This window comes from Podarcis erhardii (genome assembly GCF_964252035.2).
Source record: "Podarcis erhardii genome assembly, chromosome: 10".
Taxonomy (NCBI): Eukaryota; Metazoa; Chordata; class Lepidosauria; order Squamata; family Lacertidae; genus Podarcis; species Podarcis erhardii.
The window spans coordinates 70,305,381-70,332,945 of NC_138500.1; the positions used below are offsets into that span (position 1 = coordinate 70,305,381).

At 42.1% G+C, this 27,565-nt stretch overlaps 1 protein-coding gene and 1 pseudogene across 3 annotated transcripts in view; one reads left to right on the top strand and one right to left on the bottom strand.

The window, feature by feature from the left end:
* Positions 1 to 27,565, top strand: part of ORC5 (origin recognition complex subunit 5) — a 68,031-nt gene that overhangs the window by 8,324 nt on the left and 32,142 nt on the right. For both annotated transcript variants that reach the window (XR_014160848.1, XM_081879180.1), the window contains exons 4-12: positions 4,472 to 4,546; positions 8,287 to 8,398; positions 9,857 to 9,987; positions 10,811 to 10,859; positions 11,867 to 11,957; positions 14,720 to 14,772; positions 15,017 to 15,129; positions 17,244 to 17,291; positions 19,393 to 19,503. Coding sequence is in view for 1 of the 2 variants with exons in the window: in XM_081879180.1 (XP_081735306.1) it covers positions 4,472 to 4,546; positions 8,287 to 8,398; positions 9,857 to 9,987; positions 10,811 to 10,859; positions 11,867 to 11,957; positions 14,720 to 14,772; positions 15,017 to 15,129; positions 17,244 to 17,291; positions 19,393 to 19,503 (783 nt within the window). In the remaining variant the exon portion in view is untranslated. The remainder of the gene's footprint in view (positions 1 to 4,471; positions 4,547 to 8,286; positions 8,399 to 9,856; positions 9,988 to 10,810; positions 10,860 to 11,866; positions 11,958 to 14,719; positions 14,773 to 15,016; positions 15,130 to 17,243; positions 17,292 to 19,392; positions 19,504 to 27,565) is intronic.
* LOC309351744 (proteasome subunit alpha type-2 pseudogene) lies at positions 23,079 to 24,337 on the bottom strand (annotated as a pseudogene). Its single transcript has one exon. The product of its transcript is annotated as a proteasome subunit alpha type-2 pseudogene (transcript).

Sequence of the window (27,565 nt, forward strand, 5' to 3'; positions counted from 1 at the left end):
GCCAAGTGTGGGAAGGGGAACAAACATTATCAACTCAGACAACCAACTAACTGTTACTGAAGGGTTTGTACTATAACGCTATTAAGTGGGGCAGCTAATGTAAATGGGAAGGTTTGGGTAGGCTAGCATAAAGTTTGTGGTTTGGGGAGGGGAATTAGCTCCTTTGAATAACAGGCTGTTAATTTTATGAATCTTATAGTCTAGGGGCAAGATGAAAATCTGGGGTTTTTGTTGTAAAAGCTTTAAGCGCACTTGAATAAATAATGTAGTGTGTACGTATAACTAGAGCAATGAAAAATTAATTGGGCAACATAATTCTACATAGTCTGTGAAGAGTAGATGGAGGAGAAAGGAAATGTGGGTGAAAGATTATTGTACTACTTTGTATGAAAAATAGTTAATGCAGAAACACTCGTTAATGGATACACAGTGGGAATAGATGAATTCCTTTCAAGAGAAAGATCTCATTCTGAACCTCTGAGGAAAACTGAGAAAGTAATATCACACTGAAAATTTTATGTTAATTTTGAGAAACTTGTAACTTCACCGCCACCCTACCCCACATTCCCTCCTTTGGTGTTCTGTGCAGCAAGCTACTAGTACACTGCCCATCCTGGAGTCTAATAAAAATCTGTGAATACGTTTTGAAACACGTTCAGATACCTATTAAACATTGGCTATTATAATGGTGGATTAACTCCTGACTTTTGTAATTATACTATGGCTTTACTGTCATGTTTTGCACCCTTATGGCTGCAAACTTATGTATGCTTACGTGGGTATGAGCCCCCTGATTTCTGTCACACTGATCTCCAGTGAAAATAATATTGGACTTCGTAGCTTAGTGATAGAATACATATTTTGCATAGAGAAGTTATTAGATTCAATCCTGGGTAGCTCCAGTTAAAAGGACCACAACTGATACGAAAGGTCTCTGCCTGGGATCCTAGAGAGTCACTTCTGGCCAGAGCAGACAGTATTAGGCTAGGGAGAAAATTGGTCTGACCTGGTATAAGGCAGTTTCCTTTGTTCTTAAGGCTCTGTTCAGGCCTATGGTTGATCTCTGGTTTGGGGAGTGGGCTGTGGGATTGTATACACTCTACCACTCCTGTTGTGCTTTCCTTCTGATCCTCTTCCGTGGTTTATGTGAATGTCTTCAAAGGAGGTTAAAGTGGACCGGGCTTTGCTCCTATACTGTGAGAATGTGCTTATCATCAGGGAAGAGGATATGTGCATTATCCTGCAGTCCTGCTTTGATATCTAAACCCAGGTTTTGTAGCTCTAAACTGGTTGTAAGGGAGATGGTTGGCTAATGCACATAAGGGAGGTATTCTTCGTGGCTGCCCTGCTTCTTGCCATTACAGGCTCACCAAAGTCCCAAACCCGAGTGCTTTTCCCAAAAAAATTTGAGACAGGTGTTTGCCCTGGCATTTGGCTGAAGGCTAAGATGAAAAAGGCTGTGTGCATTAAGTTGAAGACTGGCTCACGTTAAGAGCAATCCTATTGTGACTGGCTGAGAAGAGCTCGCATGTAAAGCTGGTGCCACCTTCTGGAAACTGCACACACCGCTCCAATGAGTTGCCCAATTGCAGGATTGCATAGATTGCCGCGGCCATGTTCACACTCTGTACGTTGGCAAATTTCACAATCAGGACTGCCTGATGGCCGCTCCACACTACTCGTGTGGGACACTTACGAGGTGGCACCTATAAATATGAATTAGCCTGTAGTTCTGGCCATTTTCCAAAGAACCATGCACCTTCAAGGGAGTTTTTCAACAATGGTTTCTCAAGCCGGAAGCACCATATTCCACATGGTAAATTACTGTTGAAACTGAGGCATGTTTCTACGGCTGTTTGTGATATGGCAGGCAAGTCTGCTGTTTAAATAAACAGCCAAAAAAGTTAGTGAGTGTGCCCAACATATTTGGCTCACTTAATTTCTTTGAATTCAGAGGTAGTGAATTTGACATTGTGTTTTCTGACTGTGTCTCTTGGGTGTATGTTATCAAAAATAATGCTGGTAGTAGCGGCAAGGTGAGTGGATGGTAGAAAGTAAAGTAATTCCTTATTTTCAAGGGAGACTTCCCCTTTACTGCTTCCTGGTGCAAAAATCCCATACTGCTGCTGAAAATAAGCACCAGGTGGGCATGGCCAATTGTATGGGTTCTTCACACCCAATCATTGCCCAGCAGAGAAGGACCCATGTCATCTTGTCCGGTATTCAGACAGTTGCTATTGGTGGAAGAGATCTTCCTACATTGAAGACTCCCACCCTTCTAGCATAAGAATTAGTGCCAAGTGGGAAGTCAAGGAAATGCTTACTTAAATGTACAGTATCTTTATGCATTTAAACAAAGTACATCAAAGGACCTCCTCCATTTTCTTCAGGAAAAATGAGCATTTGTTGTTGTTTAGTCGTTTAGTTGTGTCTGACTCTTCGTGACCACCTGGACGAGAGCATGCCAGGCACTCCTGTCTTCCACTGCCTCCCGCGGTTTAGTCAAACTCATCTCGTCCTCTGTCGTCCCCTTCTCCTTGTGCCCTCCATCTTTCCCAACATCAGGGTCTTTTCCAGGGAGTCTTCTCTTCTCATGAGGTGGCCAAAGTCTTGGAGCCTCAGCTTCAGGATCTGTCCTTCCAGTGAGCACTCAGGGCTGATTTCCTTCAGAATGGATAGGTTTGATCTTCTTGCAGTCCATGGGACTCTCAAGAGTCTCCTCCAGCACCATAAAATGAGCATAAAATTTATGCTCATAAAATGAGCATAGTTAAGTGCTAAAAATGTGGTGTGAGATTCTGAAAGATTACTGCTGTCAGATGAGCATGTTACAGCGGGGCAACCCTTGACTTAACTGGTTTTAGAACCAATTTTTGGGAATTAATAATGTTGCTTATCGTAATATTTGAAATTACTTGAAAATAGATAATAAAATACTAGGGCAGGACATTAAATATTGCAGAATGATCAATTTTATTGGGTAAGATGTTGGTAAATCAGAACAATTAAGTGTTAAATTAGAGCATTTCATTCTGCTGTGCATGAAAATAGACAAGAGTGGTGGAGAAATCAATTTATGTGAATTAACCTGTGTCTTTGGATTTATTATGGGGCGGTTTAAATGGAGATTGATGGAAGAACTTGCGTTCTGGTAGCACAAGCTGGCAAAACTAATCTATGCTATTTCGTTTCATTCGTAAATAACGCAAGATATTTCAGCCTCAATTAATTCAGTGAAAATTAAGATAAATGGATGGTCTCTTCAGTGGCTTCTAAATGCTTCTCTTAATCCAAGAACAGGTAGTGAACAATCATGATTAATCATGAGGCTCAAAATGATTCATTTTCCCCGGTGAAGGTTGGTGCCAATAAAACTTTGTGTTTATACCTGCGTTGAGAACAATGTGTCCTTCGTGTTTCTTCTCTCCTGTGTTTGGAATTGCAATTCATCAGTCTAGTTATCTTTAACACAAAAGAGCTGGTGTAGCAGAACAGTTAATGTGACCTTTTCCCTGTTGAATCCACCATGTGGCCTTAGCCAAGCCATAACACACACACACACACACACACACACACACACCCCGCCCCCAATCTCAGTACGGCGGTCACAGAAGGAGCAGGAATATAGGAAGCTGCTCTCTATTGTCTATACTAGAGACAAAGCTGCTCTCCAAGGTTTCAGCCAGAGGACATTTCCAGTCCTATCTAGGACGTTTTGCGTGCTATTCCTTGACAGTGTTGTTAAAAGGATTACTTAGATGGCATACGTAAAGTTCTGTATAAAGTGTTTGCCAATATCTTTAAGGCCCACCTAGAGTTTTTATTGCAATCATTTGGTATATACATTTTGTTACAGAGAAATAAATGAATGCATAATTTGTTTAGGTGGCCCATCGAGTGCAAACATCCCTTAATAGTCCTCCAAATAATTTGCTGCCACTACCTATTAATGTATAGAGAGTCTTTTATAAACTTGGCTCTGTGATTAAAAGGCACTGTTTGGAGTGAAATCTCCTAATGTAGTCTTCCTCAGGTCACCCTCCTTAATTGTAGAACTCTGTAAATATATTTATTTGTGGAAAATAATATCTAGTACTATTGGTAATTTGGTAAGAACACATAGTTTTAGCATAACAGTTCTCTTTAACAGCTTAACTCTCCCTGATTATTCTTAGTTTGTTTAGCTTTCAGCTCCTCTAACTAACTCTGTCCTACTCCCTAACTATCCTTTTCAGCTGACCTCTGTCACTCTTAATTCCACCCCACCACTTTCCCACTTTCCTGCTGTCTATTCATCCACCATTGTATTTTCCTCTTTGGATTAGGATCCCATGTTTATATATAAAGTGATAACCAACATTAATCCTACTCAGAGTAGCCTCACTGGAAATCAGTGGACTTAAGTAATTCAAACGTTTTAAATTGCTTATGAGTTACTTTTGTGTAATAAAATTTCTCTTTGGTTTTAAAGGTTTTGGATAAAGCAGAGCAGCTGAGGGAACTAGAAACAAACCTCTTGCCAGGTTTCCTTAGACTACAAGAACTGGTAAGTAAATTGACCAAGGGATCCTTATTGAGCGACTTCACTTTAGCGGTTCTTATAAAACAAATTTCCAGTATGTACTACAGTGGTGCCCCGCAAGACGAACGCCTCGCAAGACGGAAAACCCGCTAGACGAAAGGGTTTTCCGTTTTGGAGGCGCTTCGCAAGACGAATTTCCCTATGGGCTTGCTTCGCAAGACGACAGCCCATAGGGAAATCTCCGGGACAGTGGGGAAGCGCAGCTCGTCTTCCCCGCTGTCCTCGGACCTCCTCCGAAGCCTGGCGGCGGGGCGGGGACACCTCCTCCCGCCGCCGGGCTTCGGAAGGATGTCCCGAAGCCGAGCGGCGGGGCGGGAAAGTCTCCCCCGCCGCCCGGCATCGGAACGATGTCCCGAAGCCGAGCGGCGGGGCGGGAAAGTCTCCCCCCGCCGCCCGGCATCGGAACGATGTCCCGAAGCCGAGCGGCGGGGCGGGAACGCCTCCCCCCGCCGCCCGGCTTCGGGGCATCGTCCCGATGCCGGGCGGCGGGGCAGGAACGCCTCCCCCCGCCGCCCGGCTTCGGGGCATCGTCCCGATGCCGGGCGGCGGGGCAGGAACGCCTCCCCCCGCCGCCCGGCTTCGGGGGATCGTCCCGATGCCGGGCGGCGGGGCAGGAACGCCTCCCCCCCGCCGCCCGGCTTCGGGGCATCGTCCCGATGCCGGGCGGCGGGGCAGGAACGCCTCCCCCCGCCGCCCGGCTTCGGGGCATCGTCCCGATGCCGGGCGGCGGGGCAGGAACGCCTCCCCCCGCCGCCCGGCTTCGGGGGATTGTCCCGATGCCGGGCGGCGGGGCAGGAACGCCTCCCCCCGCCGCCTGGCATCGGAACGATGTCCCGAAGCCGGGCGGCGGGGCCGCGAAGCCTGGGCGCGCTGGCAACTCTCCGCAAGGAGCGCTCCCGCTCCTTGCGGAGAGGTCCGCGAAGCCTGTCCTGGACCTCTTCTGAAGGCAGGCGGGGGGCAAAAGTCTTTGTCCCCCCTGCTTGCCTTCCCAGGGGCTTTTAAATCGCCCGGACAGAAGAGGTCGGGGGAAGGCGGTTTCCATAGGAACGCATTAATTGATTTTCAATGCATTCCTATGGAAAACCGTGCATCGCAAGACGAAAAACTCGCAAGACGAAGAGACTTGCGGAACGAATTAATTTCGTCTTGCGAGGCACCACTGTATGTAGGTTCAATGAGCCAATTTCTGCAGTGAATCCACTATTCAGTGCAACTCTGGGGCATTAAGAAAGAAAGAAGTACCATCCCTCTTCCAGTTACAGTACACTGCTTTCTTGCTCACCTGGAGGCATCCTTACCCACCACAGCTTGAAGAAACTAACTTTTTCTTTTGGAATGGGTTTCTTCATTCCCCTGCTGCATTCTATAAAACAGCTGGCTCCCACTTGTGCTATGAGAGGAGCAATACTGGAGCCTTCTGTTCATTCACGGTAAACCAATAACCATTGTGATGTGTACAGTGGTCCAGTGTTGGAGACAAGGGAATCATCATTGTCCCCTTTCTACCTTGGAATTATGTTGTGTAAAGTAGATGTTTCATGTTGCTTGTTACAGCTTACCTTGCTTTTGTTTTCTGGGACAGGGAGGTTAACGATATGCTCCTAGAGCATTTGAAATGCTAGTTCAGGGTTGCTCTTCCTGCCAGTTTCCCGTACATGCAGGAACCTGATAAACGGTACTGATCATTTTTTGTAGATGTGCATTAATCTTGGTAGCACACTGGAATGGAGAATGCGCGTGTTGCTTGCTTTGGCACTTTCATGTGTTTCTTTTGCAATAATCTGATGAACTGTAACAAATGTGACTGTAACAAATGTGAGACTTCGACTGCAGGGAAGAAATGTGTTTTGCTTTGGATTGATGCTGGCTTTTGCAGCAATTCAAGTGGATTAGAGAAGCATAGTGCATGATTCTTATATCTTGCTGGTAGGGTAGGAGCCAAGGAGTATTGTGAAAAACAGACAAGACTCCTTAACTCTCCTACCAGGAGAATAATTAGAGATCAACTTGTTGGAAAATTCCTGGAGTTGCTCTTGGGAAGGATGGCTACACACCTATCATTTTTTGTGTGATGATGAACAATAGTGATATGCAAAAGAGGCTTGAAAAGCTAATTGATCCTAATTCAGAAACTGATATATGTAGCAAGGTCATATTGTGTGCTATGGAAGGTGAGATTTGAAAACATAAACTCTTCTCTTAATAATGGGAATGCCTTTGTTTTCATGTGATACTCAGCCGCTAGATTAGGACAAGTGCCTTAAAATCTTGGTAGGTAAGTTAAAAGGTATTAAAAAACCTTTGCCTCCCTCACTTTATTATATGTCTGTAAAGCTCCTTGGGATGTGGGTGATGCTGTGGGTTAAACCACAGAGCCTAGGGCTGGCCAATCAGAAGGTTGCGGTTCGAATCCCCGCAACAGGGTGAGCTCCCATTGCTCGGTCCCTGCTCCTGCCAACCTAGCAGTTCGAAAGCACATCAAAGTGCAAGTAGATAAATAGGTACCACTCCAGCGGGAAGGTAAACGGCGTTTCTGTGTGCTGCTCTGGTTCGCCAGAAGCGGCTTAGTCATACTGGCCACATGACCCGGAAGCTGTACGCCGGCTCCCTCGACCAATAAAGCGAGATGAGAGCCGCAACCCCAGAGTCGGTCACGACTGGACCTCATGGTCAGGGGTCCCTTTACCTTTATCTGTAAAGCTCCTTGAGTATCTTGAGAGAGAAGAGACACATTTTCTCTCCCTCCGAATAATTCAGGCCTGAACAGCAATTGGCACCTCTGATTCCATAGGTGAAAACACTTATAAATCTGCATTTATAGTTCCTGAAGCGATATGGATTTGATTTAATTATAGAAGCCTAGATTCCTGATCTTCTGGTTCTCAGTGGAGTTGCCCTTAGTGTAAACTGATGCCTTCGAATCTATATTGTTAGAAACTGTAGGGTAGTAAATTCAAAGAAACTGGGGCTGGAATCCTATATATGTCTACTCAGAAGTAGAGGGTTAGACTAGATCAGTGGTGGCCAAACTTGGCCCGCCAGCTGTTTTTGGACTACAACTCCCATCATCCCTAGCTAACAGGACCAGTAGTCAGGGATGATGGGAATTGTAGTCCCATAACAGCTGGAGGGCCAGGTTTGGCTAACACTGGACTAGATGGTCCTCAGGGTCACTTCCAACTCTGTGATTCTATGATAAGGAAGTCTCAATTCAGATGCTGTGTCCCTCATTTTCAAGCTACAGTCCTAGGAACATGCTGTTGCAGGGAACTTGCACAAGAAAGGAGGGAGCAATGATTTGAAGACTGAAAATGCTATGTCTCAACTGAGCTCATAGGCATGTTGTGAAAGCAACTGACCAGCGGATGGACTGTCCATTTATCTTACTAAGATTTTAATAATTTAAGAGTCAAGCTTTTTCAAGCAAACTCAAGCCTCCTTCCTGACAATTAAGATGTGCAGCCCTATTTAGCTTAAATGCCATAGTACAGAACAATAGAACTGGATTTTTAAAAATGCAGATGTATTAGCTGCTTGATTAGGCTGCTTACAGTCTTATGATTATGCAAATAATTTGCAATAAAATGCTGAATCAGATGAGTTTGTTTCAATTAGAAAGAAACTTCACAAGTTTTTCTGTGACTAAAAACGCAGCTACAAGGTCACCTTTTCCCTCTCTCCCCTCCCCAACCCCTGTCCTCCAGACGGAGAGAAATGTGACTGTGGTCCTTCTTAGTGAAATTGTGTGGGAGCTGCTTCGTCCAGCTACAGGATGCCTTGAACCGTTGCCGTTGTTTTTTCCAGACTACAGCATAGGTAACACAATACACTTGTTTTGGGTTGCTCGTTGCTATTAAACATAATAGCTAAACGAAATCTCTGTGAATGGAAGCTGTATACCTGAGTATCAGATGCTGGAGGCAAACCGACTAGGGCAAGCTACCTTCTCTCCACAACATGCTTCCAAGTTTCCAAAGGGAACTGGCTAGTTACTCTTGGATGCAAACAGAATACTAGATTTGATGGGTGCTGGGATGATGTTTAACATCTACTTTTTGAAGAACGAATAATTAGTAGCTTTATTTTCTGTATGTGTGCATACATCACACCCCTTGCAGTCCAAGGAATTAAGAACTCCTGGTTTGAGAGAATTAACCTGGTTTTATGAAAAGGATGGTGAAATCCAGAGCTTTTGGGGAGGGTGGTTCTAACTCATTGTGAGAGAAAATTATGTTGCTAGTTAAACTTCCAAATCTTGGAATTCTTTATCTTTAAGCGCATATCACAATACCAAGTTTTCAGCACTGTTGTAGCTACCAGAACTGGTCACCAGCAAAATGCTTTTTATATATATTAAAGAGCTTTTTATGCTCATGGTTGGGTGGGATGGAGCTAAGAAGAAAAGAAAAAAATCACTTCTCCTGGTGTTCTAAACTAGGTCCTAAGCATAACAGTAGCTCTGTTTTTTGCCTTGTCAGAATCTTAAATTCAGATACTGATGAAGATTGACGCAGTAAGGATTACATTTAAATGCATTAGTGTTACAAATAGCAATACAGAAAAATATAGGTATGAACAAAATACTATGTAATTAATGAACAACTAAGGTTGGTATATAGCATAATGATTAGGGCACACATAGCGACACAACAACTTATGAAAGCAGCCCTAAATATCACAATAGGACAGCTGGAAATTATAAATATGTATTGACTAAAGCTGGAATCCATAAAAGTGCATGTTTTTCTGTAGTTCAATACCTACACTGAATTAACAACTCGGGTCAAATTTGAAATGGAGAACTTGTTCTTACCCTGAAATCTGGGCCTGAAAGAGAAATTGATCAGAAGGGGAACCTTGGAGTTTGGTCTGATTAAAAATGCCTGATTTAGGGTACTTAAAGTTTGTTTAGGTTTGATTGCTGTACTCACAGCTGACTGAGTCCAAAAGTGTGTGCCTTTATCTTGAAGAGAGATGTCTGGAAACATGTAAGCTTCCCCCTGAAACCAGACATGGTGATTTTGACAATCACTGTTCTTTCACGTTGGAGACTCCTTACTACTGGATTTTCCAGAGCTGGTTAAAAGGTGTTCAGTGCTGAATTGCCAGGAGGGGGTTACAGGCCCTCTGGCAGAAGGGGTGTTTCCTGCTGTAGTATAACTATATATCTAAAGTGTGCACACATTGCTTGTTCTCTGCATAATTTTTAGCCTGAGAACAATTCTATGATGTGCTCATCAGCTTTTTGTTTTTCAATGCTCTTTCTTTAAACAGGACACCTGCAAAAGATTCTGTCCCATGACCATCCTCCGGAGTATTCTTTTGATTTTTATGCTGCATATATAAATATTCTGCTTGGCGTTTTCTATCCTGTCTGCAGGGACCTAAAGGAGCTCCGACATCTAGTAAGAGATCTCTTAGGTGCTTTCATAATGAATGTGGTGTCATAGTGCTTTTGATGCTGGCTTTGGAATTCTTAGAATGTCCTATATAACATAGCATGTGGATTCTGTGCTGTTTCTCAGTATGTAACCAGGTGTAGGTTGCTAGGTTGTCGGCTCGGCAGACAAGAAAGAGCAGCTCAGCGAGCTTGCAGCCTTCACAAAACCACATTATTGATCTGCATACATAAAAGTAACTGTTGCCTACATGTAGGGGCTGGAATAATGCAGCTCTCTCACCAGCAGCTGAGCAAGTTCTGAAAGACATGGTTGCTGTGTCTGAACATCCTTGAAATGTACTAATGCCTCTTGGTCGCCTAGATGAATAGGTACACAAATAGAAATTTCTGAGTTTTATGTGGCTGGACTGTAACCTACTGTACAAAGATATTTATATCCATTGTTGCACCCACTCCCAGCATGTCACCCTTGGAAAGTTGCCCACTAGGTTATGTGGCTCCAGTTCTGAAAGGTTCCCCATTCCTGTCTTAAAATATGGACATGCATTCAGGACCTTCAGGTTACCAGATAATGGCATTATACTGTCCTGCTTATTATCCATGCCAAAGATTTTGTTTTTATGGCTCTGTGCAGCCACTAATCCATCTACCATTTTCTTGTTTTATTTCTCTTGCATGTAATTTCAGGGTTGGAGAGGGGTGTTGCAGCTCCTTTTCGGATAGGGGTGGGATATTTTTAAAATGTGTCCCAGGGTTCTTTCAAATTCCAGGGATGTAAGGATTTAAAATGTGGGATGATACCAATTATACCACTGCTTGTCTTGCAGGCTGCACTCAATTTTTCCAAGTACTGTGAGCCTGTGGCCCAGCAAAAGGGTGAGTGTTTTTCATTCATATGAATAAATAGTGGATGATTCTAGAGAGGAGGCAATAAAAAGCTTTGAGTCTTTATATATTTCTGACCATGATAAGGCAAATCAGAAGTACTCCTTGGGCTGATTTACTTTTCCTACTTTCTCTCTCACTTGGGCATCGTTCTCTTTCAGTTTTTGGGGCTTGCTGTGGAATTAGTCTTATGTGTGTTCCCCAAACCACAATTGGTAATCATTGTTGGAAATGGGGTGTGCAATACTTTAGGGGTCATGCGCAGGGCTCAGTCATCTAATCATAGTTAGGAGATTGAGTGTGCTTTTTGGACTCTGTGCTAAACTGAACAGCAAGATTGGTTATACCCATAGGGCTGATCTCCAAGGAAGGAGAGGGGAATGCTTTCCGGAGAGAATGAGTGAGAAGGTGGGAATGGTGCAATTTAAGTCTCTTGAACAGTGGTTAGGTAATTGGACGGTGCTTTGTCTGTGCCTGATTAACAAGGAAAGGGCAGGACTGAGGAGTCTTTTCAGCTAAAAGGATGCAGATAAGACATAGAATTATCAGTCAGTAGGGCATGGAACTCTTAATCTCAGAGTTGTGGGTTTGAGCCCCACATTGGACAAAAAGATTCCTGTATTACAAAGGGTTGGACTGGATGACCCTTGTGGTCTCTTCCAACTCTACAATTTCCATGATTGCAGTTCCAGTTATTCTCAGATTGTACGCATCTGCATAGGAGGGGAGAGTGCATAAGCTGAGGGTTGTTCTACCTTATGCATATCATGCTAAACCATCGGTCCGTTATCAAAACATTTTTCCATTATGCAACATTTGCAGCATAACAAACAGTTATACTATAGTTTGATGTTATGAACATAATCAGTACCAGAATCTCAAAAGAAATGTGACTTTTAATCTGTAGACCTATATTAAATCCAAGAGCCAGTGTATCACCTGAACACTTCTCAAAGTTCATCTTGAATCAATACTACTTTTGTGTGTTTGTGATACAGCAAGTGAACGAGACACACGCAAACTTTGGAAAAATATTGAATCCCACTTGAAGAAAGCTATGCAGACTGTTTATCTGCGGGAAATATCAAGGTAATTGTCCCCCTCTTTATTTTTAGAAAGCTGGCTCTCAAGGCTTACCTAAAATGTCAAGTAGGTGCTGTAGGTGGTATTCTTTACTGCTAAAGCAGATGTCCTGGCTTTTAAAAATCTGTTAAATAGGTTACGCCTACCAATAAATGAAAAATAATGCAGTACGTGTCTGCTTCTAAATGGAACATTGGGCTAAAGCTGTTAGGTAAAAGTGCTGCTAGATGAGATGTGGGAAGTCTGCAAATGAGTGTGGTGTGCTGGTGGAGAGGTGCTTGGGGTGATTTATTTATTTAATTAGTTTAATTAATATATTTTTTTTTATACAGGAATTATGTATTTTGGTTGCTTTCTATTTTTATGCTAGGGTTCCTTTTGTAAACTATATTGTAATGACCCCTTTGGTTAAGCGATACATTCAATTTGATTTGAGGTGCTTAAATTTCTCCCATTGAAATTTGTGAGATTGACTGGTTAAATCAATTTTCTTCACTTTTCTCTTTCTTCCAGAGAGAGCAGGGCTTGTTGGATATTTGTGTGCATTTGCCGGGGAAAGGTTATATAATCTGTACCAGGGCTATACTAGTTTAAGCTGAATGTGTGTGATCTGAGATGCAGCAAATGTTTATATGGAAAAAAGTCTTCTTGTACCTGGAAGATTAGCATGACAGGGAGAAGTCTGAAAGGGGATTTTGTCGCAGTCCCATACCATCCAGCATAACTGGATACTAAGCTCATGCTGTTAATATTTAAAATTTTCACTGATTGCTATTGATATTTATGTTATTTTAAAAAGTCAATACTTTAACGCACTTTAGAATCATATTGTACAACTTAGCATTTTGCTATACAGATAATAATAATAATAGTAATAAAAACAATAATTTTTTATTTATACCCCGCCCTCTCCGGCCAGGGCTGGGCTCAGGGTAGCTAACACCAAATATGAATTACAATAAAACATAATAGAAAAGAAAAACAACAACAAACAAACAATTAAAATACAGCTTAAAATGCAGCCTCATTTTAGTAATAGCCCATAAATCAAGACCATAAAGGGAGGAAACATCAGATATTCACCCGAGCCAGCCAGCCATGCTGGTCCTATATGGGCCAGCAAAAAAGTCAAGCCAAAATTTATATACCAAATCCCATATAACGGGTCAGAGTGAGTCTAAGCCGAAGGCCAGGCGGTACAACTCCGTCTTGCAGGCCCTGCGAAAAGGTGTCAGATCCCGCAGGGCCCTAGTCTCTTGTGAGAGAGTGTTCCACCACGTCGGGGCCAGTGCTGAAAAGGCCCTAACCCTAGCCCTAGTTGAAACCAATCTAACCTCCTTGAGGCTTGAGACCTCCAAAGTGTTGTTATTCATGGACCTTAAGGTCCTCCGTGGGGCATACCAGGAGAAGCGGTCCCATAGGACAAGTCTTTTGTAGTTAACTGATTGTAGAATATTATTCTGTTTTACCTACACTTAACCCTTTATCCATTTTTCATTTACATAAATGTTGCTGTGTTTAGTCACTATTTTTGCCAGCAGGCCACAAATAGGGGTTACCTAGACTTGAGGACTAGCTTTCTGTTCCCCCCTCTCTCCCCATCCCAGGTGAAATCATTTGGTGTTGTCTTTTGTGGTGGTGGGTGGGGGTCATTCCCTATCTAGTTTGGAAGCAGCTACAACAATGAAATGGAACCAGAGAACCTGAATGGGGAGTTACCTAGCAACTGAAGCATTGTGTTTGGGTTTTTCCCATTCTACCCTTGTGCATGACAGTTTAAAAGCTAGTATTGGTTCTTTTAGGCAGTTTAATATGGTTGGCATTTAATATAGTGCTGTTTGAGTATTCAAAGTATTTCACACACAATGCTTACAACCTACCCTACATGGTAGTTCAGTAATTTCCCCATAATGCAGGTGAGAGGCTAGAAGATTATGGCTTGCCTAGGACCACTTAATGAACTTATGGTTTTGGTGAGAAGTGAACTAGAGACTTGCCTGTTGATACTCCTAAACTGGGTCTATAATGAGGCATCAGTAGTAGTAGTAGTTGCTTGCAGGCCAGGTTGCACCAACTTTAGGTTGTTGTTTAGTCGTTTAGTCGTGTCTGACTCTTCGTGACCCCATGGACCAGAGCATGCCAGGCACTCCTGTCTTCCACTGCCTCCCGCAGTTTGGTCAAACTCATGCTGGTAGCTTCGAGAATACTGTCCAACCATTTCGTCCTCTGTCGTCCCCTTCTCCTTGGGCCCTCCATCTTTCCCATCATCAGGGTCTTTTCCAGGGAGTCTTCTCTTCTCATGAGGTGGCCAAAGTCTTGGAGCCTCAGCTTCATAATCTGTCCTTCCAGTGAGCACTCAGGGCTGATTTCCTTCAGAATGGAGAGGTTTGATCTTCTTGCAGTCCATGGGACTCTCAAGAGTCTCCTCCAGCACCATAATTCAAAAGCATCAATTCTTTGGCGATCAGCCTTCTTTATGGTCCAGCTCTCACTTCCATACATCACTACTCCTTAGGTTAGATTTAGCCAATGTTAAATCCAAGAATAAAAGTTACTTTGACTGTTTTTGTCTGGCTAACTGATGTAAATCAGAATAATCTGACATCATTGTTAATCGTCTATATACTTTAAAACAGTTTAATTGCATAATTATTCCTATTTAAAAGTAACACAAATGCACTCACTCATCTCTAAAAAATCAAATGTCTAAGTGTCTTGCTTTTAGGCATGGCAAATGCATTTTTAAAAATAGCTGCATTGTCTTTTAGCTCCCAGTGGGAACAATTACTCCAGGATGATGGTGAAGCCGGGCAACTAAAAGGTATGTGAAGAAGTAATAGTGTAGTGTTAATTATTGACAAAAAATAGCCCTGTAATTTGGAGCAATTCAGTCATTGTCTTCAGTATGCATTTGCGAATACACCGACAGTTTAAAGAAACTAAACAGGCAGCACAGAATGCTGGTACATATTTTCTTCCAGCAAATGGGGTTTGTGGTGATCAACATTGGTTAACTTAAGTCTTTCAAACTCATACATTTTTTTTGTCTCACAATTTTTTTCTAGGACTTTCAGCTCATGCTCATGTAGAACTTCCATATTATTCCAAGTTCCTACTAATAGCTGCATACCTTGCTTCTTACAACCCTGCCAGGACAGATAAGAGGTTCTTCGTTAAGGTAAATAGGTTTCCTCTTTTTGCCGTAATCTGTTCTAGCATTCTTTAACATTCTGTAATACATTTGTATGTCTCTAAAGAGGGATGCGGGTGGTGCTGTGGGTTAAACCACAGAGCCTAGGACTTGCTGATCAGAAGGTCAGCAGTTCGAATCCCCGCAACGGAGTGAGCTCCCGTTCCTTGGTCCCTGCTCCTGCCAACCTAGCAGTTCGAAAGCATATAAAAATGCAGGTAGATAAATAGGTACCGCTCCGGCGGGAAGGTAAACGGCATTTCCGTGTGCTGCTCTGGTTTGCCAGAAGCAGCTTAGTCGTGCTGGCCACATGACCTGGAAGCTGTACGCCGGCTCCCTTGGCCAATAAAGCGAGATGAGCACCGCAACCCTAGAGTTGGTCACGACTAGACCTAATGGTCAGGGGTCCCTTTACCTTTTCCTATGTCTCTAAAGAGCTTTATAAACCATGGCTAAAATTACACTACTAGCTCTACATGTTCAATGGAGCTTTGAGCCAGACTTGGTAGCGCTTCAATAGCAATCTCTCCCCTCAATTCTATATGGCAAAACACTGTTGAAAGTGGGGGATATAGTTTCATCTGGGGTAGAGATAAAAGAAGAGAGTCAAAATTCTGACTGGACATACCTTTAAGTAGCTTTTTGACTCCTGGCCAGTATGTACACATTACAGTGGTGCCCCGCAAGACGAATGCCTCGCAAGACGAAAAACCCGCTAGACGAAAGGGTTTTCCGTTTTTCGAGGCGCTTCGCAAGACGAATTTCCCTATGGGCTTGCTTTTGCGAGTTTCCCCCCTTTTTTCCCCTTTTTCTAGCCGCTAAGCCGCTAATAGCGCTAATCCGCTAAGCCGCTAATAGGGATGCTTCGCAAGACGAAAAAACCGCTAGACAAAGAGACTCGCGGAACGGATTATTTTCGTCTTGCGAGGCACCACTGTAATAGCCTTTTCAGCAATCTTGTGTGACTGCAGTCTGAATGCTGCATTCCTTTGTAGATAACCTTCCAGGGGTGACACAGTGGTAGTGGGAAGGCCTAGAAGCAAAAATAGATAGAACAACAGATATGACTCTTGCCTTTCCAATATAGGCTACATTGGAGTCTCACAAAAGCCCTTCTCCGTCCTCCAGCACCATTCTCATAGTTCAAAGACACCTTCCAGAGAAGTCTGGAAGGCCACATTTTCTCCCTGCTCTGAAAGCTATTCTCCCTTGCTTTAAAACAGGAGTGGGAAATTTCATTAATCAATATGCTTGTTTTATACTACACTAGGATGAATATAATTTATATGTAATTTTTCCTTTTTTATCTTTATAAATTGCTTATTTTCAATAAAAATATTCAGCAAGGCAACAGTTTGATTTACTTTATATAACCAAATAGCAAAATCTGAAGAAACGTCAGTGGTGGGGTGATACCAGCATTTGGTTGGCAACTCTCCAAAATAATTAACCCTCCGTGCCTTCCATCAATTGCTATTTTGAACAGGCGCAAAATTGGCTTTGTATCTAAAATAACTACTTCTTTACCTAGATTTGATAAGGAAGCACAGAAAGGCTGGCAGCATTTTAAAGCAAAGCAGTAGCTGCTTCATCTTGTCAGTTGATGGAAAAGAAAACATTTCTCCCCTCCCAGTCTTTTTGCAGCTATTTTACCAGTAGGGAGAAAGCGAGAGAGCTGCATGTTTTAAATGGTTGAAATGGTTTTGTGAATTTTCAGATAAATTTGTGGATAACTGTTTTCAGAGGTACACACAATTACTTTCTGATTTATTTTTTATCTTATGCCTTCCAGTTAATCTCTCTCTCCCCCCCCCCATTATAAATACTGTACTTTTTCAGTGGTGTGCACTGTCTGTCACGGTTTGACGTGCCAAAGGCAGGCCACAGTGGGCCATACTTTAGCGTTGCTATTGTCCATACAGGGTTTGTGAAGAATAAATGAAATAGTTATTACATGAAGTATACCTGCAACAATACAGTTGTTGTGTATGCTGTCACGTAGCTGTGTGATATGTTCAGTGAAGTTGGGCTGTTCTCCCCATATAAATTATGTACCATTGTAAATAACTATTTCACAGTTGGATTTTTCTTTTCACTTGCAGCATCATGGAAAAATTAGAAAGAAAAACTTTCAGAAGAAACATGAAAAGGTAAATTCAGCTTTCTGTTTGATAGATTATCTCCATTCTGGTATACAATTGAAACAGAGTGTCACTAAATTGTCTTAACATATGATGAAATGTCCTATTTTATTTTCCTATATATTCTATGATTGCCTTGAGAGGACTTTGCCTTAAAAGGTGACCTAGAACTGCCTAAAGGAATAAAGGCAGCCACGCCCACAGGTGGATGTGTTATCTTTCTGCAATAGTTTGCATTGCTGGAAAGACCATCCCTTCTTTAGTTTGATCTGTGTCCTTTTAGACTTTTTAGGGTAGGAACTGTTTTGACTGAACACCCACCTTCAAAGAAACTCCACAGACATGCATATATAATTCCACACATGCAAAAATCTCCTAGTGGCCAGAGGCAGGCAGAAAGTTTCACTCCCTTACTAGCAATAGCAGAAACAAGCCAAATAAGAATCTATATGCAGATTTGCTGCTTTTGCATAATTTGTACAGGTTGGAGAATGTATTTATATGAATAACATTAGAAACCCTCCCTGGATTTTTATACCATTGCCTATGATTGTTTCCTCCGCTCCTTTTAAGATTGTGGAGCTGCTATATCTTTTTGATAACTAGTGCAGTAGAATGGCTGAAGTTGTTACTGAGAGAGATTGCCATCCAAAGATTTAGAACCATGACTGCCTTCCCTTTAATCCTAGTTGTGAAGCAAGAAAATATAAGGAATGCACACTTCAAGAAGAGATGTTGAGATGAAAGATCAGTTTATGGAATGAAAAAAATGTTTCCTACATCTGCAGTTTTATACTCTGTAAATTAAATAAGTTAAAACCATGCAGTCATCGTACAGATTACTGGGTTGTAGCAAATGCTGACTTTTTCTCCCCATTTTTCCTTTATAAACATACTAGAGGCTCACCTGATCTTTGAATGTGCACAGAGCCTTAACAGAATTCAAGTGACCACATCATAGCTGTGTACTTAAATTATAAGTGTGGAACATACAAGTTGCATTGAAATTCTTATTACTGGACCTTGAATTACAGTCCCCTGGCTATCTAAATTCACTGTGAATCATCAGCCTTTTCAGATGTTACACTAAACATGGGTGTTTAGCCTGCAAGTGCCTCATGTTTGCATGCTTCCCTCTTTGGCACAGCCATGAGATTGGAATTCTAACCAGACTTCCTTGTTGCACCCAATCTCTGTGAAACTGGTTCAAACAGAAAGCTGGGTTTCCCCACCCTTTTAAATTTATTTAATCAATAAATCAATATAACTAACTGAGGCAGAATCCAGCAGGAGCAGCTGTACAAGCCCAAGAGCAATAAGAGAAATCTGTGCAAGAGCACTCTCAATTTATTTTAATGACGCTTCTGTAAGAGGCATCCTCAACAGATTGCATTGCCTGTTGTTAGTGGTTGTCACTACTACTAATTATAATCTTCATTGTGTTACTGGCTAGCGGGGGGGGGTGAAGCCATGGCCCTCCAGACACCAGCCTCATCACATGTGAGTTTTTAAAAGAGAGGGGGGAAATCCACAGTTGCAGTCCAAACGCTTGGCCATTTTGCTAGAGCAGAGCTTACCAACCTTTCTGGACCAGTGGGAATACTTTAAACTTCATGAAAGTGCTGTGGGCACCAGTCACAAAGTGGCTGCCATGGGCACATGGCATAACATAAAATGCTGCAAAAAATTGTGCTCCTTTTTGTTTGTTTTCTTCACTTGGACAAGATGTCTGTTTTCTAAAATAAGTCTTCTTGTCTCTAACAGCTTGTTTGATATTGTTTGCTAACTATACTGGCATCCTTTTGGCCTAGATGAGCTTCTAATACTGTGGTTTTAAACAGTCCCAACTGTTTCTCTGCAGTCTCTTTATCTTTAAAAAGTTGGGTTAATATGTGTGAAATCCTTGTAATTTAGTACACACTGATTCCTGAAGTCTTGAATGCTTTTACTCCTATACTGCAAAACAGTGTATTAAAAATAAAAAGTGGGGCTTTTTGTTTAATGTAAAAATGTATTGCTGTCTGATAACTGGAAAAATAAAATAAATAAGATCCAGCCTGCTATGTTCCAAGAAAATCCAGCTGATGAAATATACTTTCTTTTAAAACAGACCAGCAGTCACCTTCTTGGGCCAAAGCCATTCCCTCTGGACAGATTGTTAGCAATATTGCATAGCATTGTTGATAGCAGAGTTGCTCCAACTGCAAATATATTTTCTCAGGTGAGTTAAGTTCCTAATATAAGTTTTTGGGACAACAGTTTACTGGTTTCTCTTTACAATATAATTGTAAGCTTTGGTTGTTTCTTGTGTTACCCTAATTAACCACTCACAGAAGTTATTTTAAATATTTAATGAGAAATTGTCTATGTGTTAGCAATTGAAACTTCCAAAGATTCAGACTCATGGTTTCTCACTGTTTGGTTGTCATTTAATTCCAAATGTTACCAATCCCCTTCTGGAGAGCTTTTAATGCAGATTTTAGCCAAGTATTTGTTGTGTTCATGTTGATGTGTAGAAACTCTGTGCTGCATGTTGCAGCTGTTCATTGCGTAAATATAATAGGCATGATTTAATAATCTAACATCTGCTCAAGTGATGATATATACACACACAGGAATCGTTACTTGGCACTACAAAACAGTAAACCACCTTTTAAACTGGTTCAAACTTAGAAAGATGTTTCAGGGTCTTTGACCTGGCAAGGAGGGAGAGGGATTAACTTGAAAGTTATTCACTCATCTTTACACTTCTCATATATTTTGGCTGTTGCCCCTTCCCCAAGAATTATGTCTAAAAGGAAAGCACTGTAAATGCAGGTAGATTCACTCAGGGTAAGAGTAGTGAGAAATATGCTTGGTAATTTGTACAATGCAACCCCCACCACCACCACCAATGAATATCTGTGAAAAAATTAAGCAGTGTGGTCTTGAATATTAAATCAAAATGATGACAGTTGGCAACCAAAATGATCGGCACCAGAGCACTCCATAAAAAAGAGAGAAGGTATAGCATATCTAATGTGCAGCACAGCCGTTGTTTTCTGACTCCAAAAATGGTCCCAGTATGGTCTCTCTTCTATTGTTGGCCTAGATGGGGAAACCATATTGTTCCTGAATAAATATAATTTGTCAGTTCTGTCATGCAACACACACACACACACACACACACACACACCTCTCATTCTCCTCTTTTTATACCCTTCTCTTGCAACCTACTACAAATGTGACAAACGGAACATATGCACCATGTGTTATAAACATTAACTGCCACATTCAGTTCTCCTTTTCCCTTTCTTCTAATTTTGGAGCCTTACTTAGTTGGTGCCATCAGGTGTCCAAGTGGCTACCATTGACCACAGGAATAGGTTAAGTAATTTTGAATGCACCAATTCCTGGTAATGCCGCTAAGAAAGGACTTTGTTTAAGCTACACATTTGAGAAATAACATTGTCAGCTTTCTTTATAGTGTATAGATCCTGCTCGCCATGCTCCTTCATTCATAGAGAGCCAGTGTGGTGTAGTGGTTAAGAGCGGTAGACTCGTAATCTGGTGAACCAGGTTCGCTTCCCCGCTCCTCCACATGCAGCTGCTGGGTGACCTTGGGCCAGTCACACTTCTCTGAAGTTTTTCAGCCCCACTCACCTCACAGAGTGTTTGTTATGGGGGAGGAAGGGAAAGGAGAATGTTAGCCGCTTTGAGACTCCTTCAGGTAGTGATAAAGCGGGATATCAAATCCAAGCTCTTCTTCTTCATTCCCCTGCCCTGTCTTATGTCTGTAGCAGTATCTTCTATGTAACATTTTGATATTTTTATTTAGTCAGTTTTCACTAGATGGCAGCATAACCCAATGAACAAGGGCAGTATTTCAGGAAGTGACCCTCCATCAATTCACAGGTTTTTCTTTCACATTAAATAGAAGTGTCGGATGGAACTTTACACAATCCAACCTTCCATGTTGTGTTTAATAGACAGAGTAGTTGTCTGTGTAATAACTATCTGCATGTGTGAATGAGCTTTGTATACAACAAAGATACTGTTTCTCCATGTAGGAACATGGCTTTTACATTGCTATCTTAAAAAAACACACACTAAAAAACCAACAACTTCTGAGGTGATCTAGTGCCTGTTCGGTTCTGGCCATGATTATCCAAATTCACTCTGTAGCCTCATGTAGCCCATGCCTGTGCAAACACAGGTAAAAAAGTCTTTCAGACCAGGCATTATGAGCATCACTCATGCCAAATGGCTGCTCTGCCCTGGGACCCTGCATTTGGAAAATAAGAAACCAGCAGTTACTCAGATTTGTATCTAAAATTATAAGTGAAACATCCAGGTCTCCTTGTGAAGCAGAGAGTGAAAGTAATGGGAAAACCAAGGTCTTCATATTTGCAAAGCTGAAGAATAATTTTAGATGGAGTACTGGGTAAAGATCAGTTGAAACCAAATAGAGTAAGCAGACAAAAGTGGCTGAAGGGCATGCAACTCTGAAAAAGCAAAAAACTATTAGGTGGTAGAAGATCATCATCTCGTTCCAGGATTCCATGATCCACTTATTGTTTCTTTGTTCCCTTAATCTGCTCTGCTATTTTGTTGTTTACCATTTAGCCTGAAGAGTTCTGGCTAAGTACTCAGTACTTTGGGACATTTTGCTTGAGTTTTCCCCCTAACAGACCAACGTGTCTGTTAGGGAAATGTTATCAGTTCAGTATTGTTTTCTCTTTCAGAATATACACTAGATGGCAGTTGTGTCAAATAATTGCCCTTCTTGATTTGCATTGCAGCTAGATTCTTCAACAGTTTGAAACTGATTAAAATGTTGCTTTATTTAAAAGTCAGCCACCCCACTCAAGAAGCAAAAATGTAGGATAACATAGTATAATACAGTCTGAAGAGCTCATGTGCACAAAGCTGCCTTCCTTATAAGCGACTGAGTGTATGTGATTGTGTGTACCGCAACTACATAGGCAGAGACGATTATGTGGGTCTTTCCACCCAAATGCCATCCCACCAGGAGGGAGGTAAGCCAGTAATTGGGTGGGATAAGACTTATACAGGAAGCCCTATTCATGTGGTTGCAGTGTTGGTACATATGCTGCAGCTGTGTGGAATAGCACAACAGGGAAGTGACTGCCATGCACACATGTGTGATGGGATCCTAAGATTCATTTCTCCTTAAGGGCCGACTGGCTCATAATTCAGGAATCAAATGTACAGCCCTCCAACTAAACCCAGCCCCCTTTGGTTGGGTTTAAGGTGGGCAAGTCCAAAAGGGCTACTCCCCTTTTCACTTCTTCCTGCTTTGTAATGGGGTAGGAGAGACAGGGAGAGGAGCACAAATAAGAGAAGGAAGCAAATGCCTGTCTATCTCCTTGCCATTTCTCTATCATGCAATTTCCTCATCCACTCCCAGGAACAAGAGCTTTCATTCCCACCTTGCCTGCTTCTGTTTCACCTCTCTCTAGTACTATCCCTTGCAGGATGGAGGAAAATATGGTGTATCACTTTAAACTTCCTCCTGAGAGTGACTCAACAGTAATACCAACTGCTTACATGGCATATACTCTATATATGTTGTGTTAGAATTGGTTTTGATTAAAGTAATATTTTCTTGCACGCATGAGAAAGGTGAAGGTGCCATTTTAATTTGTTGGGTTTTTTAAAAATAATAATATTGTGTATTCTTGTACAGTGTTTGATATTTTAAAGAACGGTTCCACATTTTCAATATTAGGACAGTAGTATTTGAATCCATAATATTTCTTTTTTTAAAAAAAATATCTAGCAGATAAAGTAGAAATGAGATTGTAGAAGCCAAATATTATTAAAAGTTCCTTGTATGTATCGAGGCAGTCTTCCTTAATGCATACTAGGCAGTTGCAGCCAGGTAATCCTTAACCTCAGTCGGAGTGAATCTTCTCAATCCTGCCTTATTACAGATGCCAACCTCTATGTTATCTTCTGTCATTTATCCTCCAAAGCTTTCCTTCAGTGTCAATATGAATAGCATCTTCAAGCTCCAAGTCTTCTTGTACCTCTTTTTTGTGAATGTCTTCCCATTCACATAGCTGTCTTCCCATTGCAGTTGCTTTCCATGCAAAATAAGCACCAGATGGATCAGACTGAAATAAATATGGTCATCCCTCATTCCACCCACATATTAGCAATGATACACCAAATGGGCATACACCCCCAGATTGTATGTATTCTTCCATTACAGAAAAATCCCCTTGCACTGGCTGAGCTGTTAGAATAGGTTCATGATAAACCAAGTAGAACTGCTGGGCCAGTTTGCGTGCTCTGTGGACAAGTACTCTGTAATCAGCACCCATATACCAAGCCTATGTGTTTGATTTTGGATTCCACTTTGCATACACTTGGTTCATCATACATAATGGATTTCTGCTTTTTTCCCTGTTGCCAGTACCACGCCATTTACAGCTGCAATTCCAACTGATGGGGCTCCTGTGGCAACAGCTCGCATGCCTGTTTTTAGGTCTGTTAGCTTTTGTAGCCAAATGATCAACCTGTTTTATATGTTTGCCCTCTCAAAAGAGTCCTGAGGAACAAGCCTTGCTATAAATGATTTTCTAGACATGCCACATTACCATTAATTTCTCTACCACTCTGTTGCTGAAGGCACACCCATTAAACAGTCTGCAAAATACTAGGATCTCCAAAAGTAGTGAAAATGTCCATTAGATTGTCTGCAACTTTTGCATTATTGCTTGCTAAAACTCTGTATCTTTTAGCAAGATACAGATAATATCACTGTAGTAATGTGACAATGAGAGAGATAAATTGGAAGTCATTGCTATTGGAAAGAAGCAAAAATGAGATTCTACAATAAGACTCTTCTTGGCTATTTTCATTTTCCTAGTCAGTGTTAGTTGCTTGTTTTTCTGCAAAAATAGCCTGATTGGGCTTACAGAAAAGTGAGTTAGGTCTATGTTTTCTTGGAGAGTCATAAAAATAACTTTGTCCCTCACTTTTCACTGATCATTACTTTCCTTTGACACTTTCCTCAATCTTTGCTTGCACCTAGTCAGATTGATTTCTCTGGCAACATGGCCTACTTCTTCTCCTGGAACCTTTAAAGCATTGCTTTAAAGGCCCACTGAGAAAGCTGTATGTGAGCTATATTTTTTATAATCCCAGAGGTCAGCTTTATTTTCCATTCTGTGAGTGCTTAGAGCCAGACTGATTCCTAGGTGGAACCAGTGTGTCAGGCCTTCAGATTAATCTGCACAGTTATTGGTTATTTATGAACATTTCCAAGCATTACTGGTGGACAGTGTATGTTGAATGATCAATATACAAAATTCCTTCATATATAGCTACTTTCCACACATTATCTGAGGTTACTTGGAGACTATCCTTACTCCATGGGTGAAGCACAAAATGACCAAATTAGGCTGAAGTATTCACATTCTGCAGTGTTTCTTGGACACTATGCATATCTTATTGCATATCTTATTTTATTTAATGGGATTTAAATTTGCTTAATCATCAGAACCGCTAAGATGCTTACATATTTCTCAGAAAATATGCAAAATGCAACTGAGAATATGCACATTCCCCAAGACTTGTTAGAAATTATATATATCGACCGGAAAATATACACTAGTTTCTCTTCACGAATAGCTTATGAGCACAGCTTCCATGATGTGAATTTGTACATTGACTGGTTATTATGCACCTTGATAATTCAACTTACTCCTAACAACTATCAGATTTCTCTGCCAGAAATCCCTAGCCTCCCTCATACAACACAGAAATATCTTAGAAGAGGAAATTACCATTGCACCATTTGAAATATGTGGTGTAGAACATTTTTAGGATTGGAGTCTACAGATAATAAGCCTGATCCTGGCTTCTTCTTTGTTGTATGAAAAGACTTGCTCCACAGTAGTTAAAACACTAGTTTATCATGAGAGAGGAGCAGCAGAGCTGTCCCACTTTCCTCTAACATCTTGATATAGGTTTATACCTGTGCTAGAGGAAGTACAAGGTTGCTTCTGTCCTGCTATACTGCAGATTATAGGACCATGCTCCAGAGTGGTTTTAAAACTGTTCTAGGGAAAACTGGGTCTCATCTGCATATTGAGAATACTGTTAGGATATAGTTCCGTTCCACCTTAAAAGGAACAGGCACGACTGTTTTGTGTTACATGCCTGTTCACTTCCAGCATAGTCTGCTGGGAAGTTCCATTTGTATATTGCTTTTTTTTTCTGTTTGCTGGACATGAAGGGAAGCAGACATGTTTTTCCTTTGTTCCTGAACTATTTTGAATAAACACCTGTAAATAATGCTTACAAATGTCTCTGTCCGCCAAATGTGAGAAGATTTATTCACTCTGCTGATAGAGCGTGCCAAGTCTCTAAAGGGATCTGAGGCTTGTGTCGCTGATTGATGCTGTTCCAAGGGAGGCCGGGGTTTGCCCGGCTGCCGGCTGGTGGCTGGACCTAGCTGGGGGCCTGCCTGATGCCCCCATCTCCCCAGCAGCATCCCAACAAATACCACTCCCCAGATGCACAGATGACCCTTCCAGTGGCTTCATATAGGTGTTGTAGGACTTGCCAGTCAGCCAAGCAAGCACGCTTCCCCATGGCCACTCCCTGAAACCTACTTGTAGGTAGGAGTGGAACTGCTGAAATAGTGCTTCAAACTCACAGTCTGCATTGCTGATCCAGGATACCTTGGTCAATGGAATCCAAAGCCAGTGAGAGTTCAAGGAGAACCAACAGAGTTGCATTCCCCCTGCCTCTCTCCCAATGCGGATCATCGGTTAGGGCAGCCAAAGCTCTTTCAGTGCTAACATTGAAATGGGTCAGGATAATAAACTTCTTTAAAACAACCTTCAAGTTGCACGGACACCACCCCCTCGAGCGGAGATGTTTTCGCAATCTTCTGGGTCCAGGGAGATCCTCTTAAGGAGGGGATCTACCACCACCTCCTTTAATGAAGTGCTTCTCACAGTGAGGCATTAACTACTCCCTGGACCCACCTGGGTTCTCAGAAGACAATTTGATATGACCTGTGGATAGAAAGTTTGATAATCCTTCACTAAGAACATTCATATGTGATAAAAGTGATGCAGGATCAAGGGAAGTAATAGTGCCACTGTATTCTGCTCTGGTCAGACCTCACCTGGAGTACTGTGTCCAGTTCTGGGCACCACAGTTCAAGAAGGACACTGACAAACTGGAACGGGTCCAGAGGAGGGCAACCAAAATGGTCAAAGGCCTGGAAACGATGCCTTATGAAGAACGGCTAAGGGAGCTGGGCATGTTTAGCCTGGAGAAGAGGAGGTTAAGGGGTGATTGAGGAGATTTCACCCCTCCCATACCCAAGAATCTCCTGAGAATCTCCTAAGGTCTCTGCTGACTCTACAGAGAGGAGGAGCAATGTACTGCTCTCTACTTAATTAGTCAAGTGAGTGAATCAGTGTGTGAGTGAGTCAGTCAGTGTGTCGGAGAGAGAGTGCAAGAGATCGTGTTTATAGATAAGGTTGCTGCTAAGAGCAGCTGCAGGCACTCAGAATATAGCATTGATTTATGCTCAGAATATTTAGCTCTGTATATAGTTTTGTATCATAGTTGTAGTTACAGAATAAAAGGAAGATACTTTACAGAGCTGCTCTCCGAGTGGTTTATACTCTGCAAGACTCTGCAAAACGCTGCTGCGCAACGACTGTATTATTGAGACAGTGAATCCGGTGCTCTCAGCTCCAAGCTGTGAGTCCACAGCACTGTGACCTGTTCCTGTGGGAAAGGAGGTCTCTGGCAGTGCTACCCAGCTCGCCTAGCCCAGTCGGGGCTGTAGTGCATGAGTCCAGTTGGTACACTGGCTCAAGGGCGATGCTGACAGTGATATGATAGCCATGTTCAAATATATAAAAGGATGTCACATAGAGGAGGGAGAAAGGTTGTTTTCTGCTGCTCCAGAGAAGCGGACACGGAGCAATGGTTCCAAACTACAAGAAAGAAGATTCCACCTAAACATTAGGAAGAACTTCCTGACAGTAAGAGCTGTTTGACAGTGGAATTTGCTGCCAAGGAGTGTGGTGGAGTCTCCTTCTTTGGAGGTCTTTAAGCAGAGGCTTGACAACCATATGTCAGGAGTGCTCTGATGGTGTTTCCTGCTTGGCAGGGGGTTGGACTCGATGGCCCTTGTGGTCTCTTCCAACTCTATGATTCTAGGATTCCCCTCACTGATGATTATGTACTCTAGAAACTGTCCAGCTTTTACCTTGATGTGTTGTCACTTTTGACTGGATCACTGC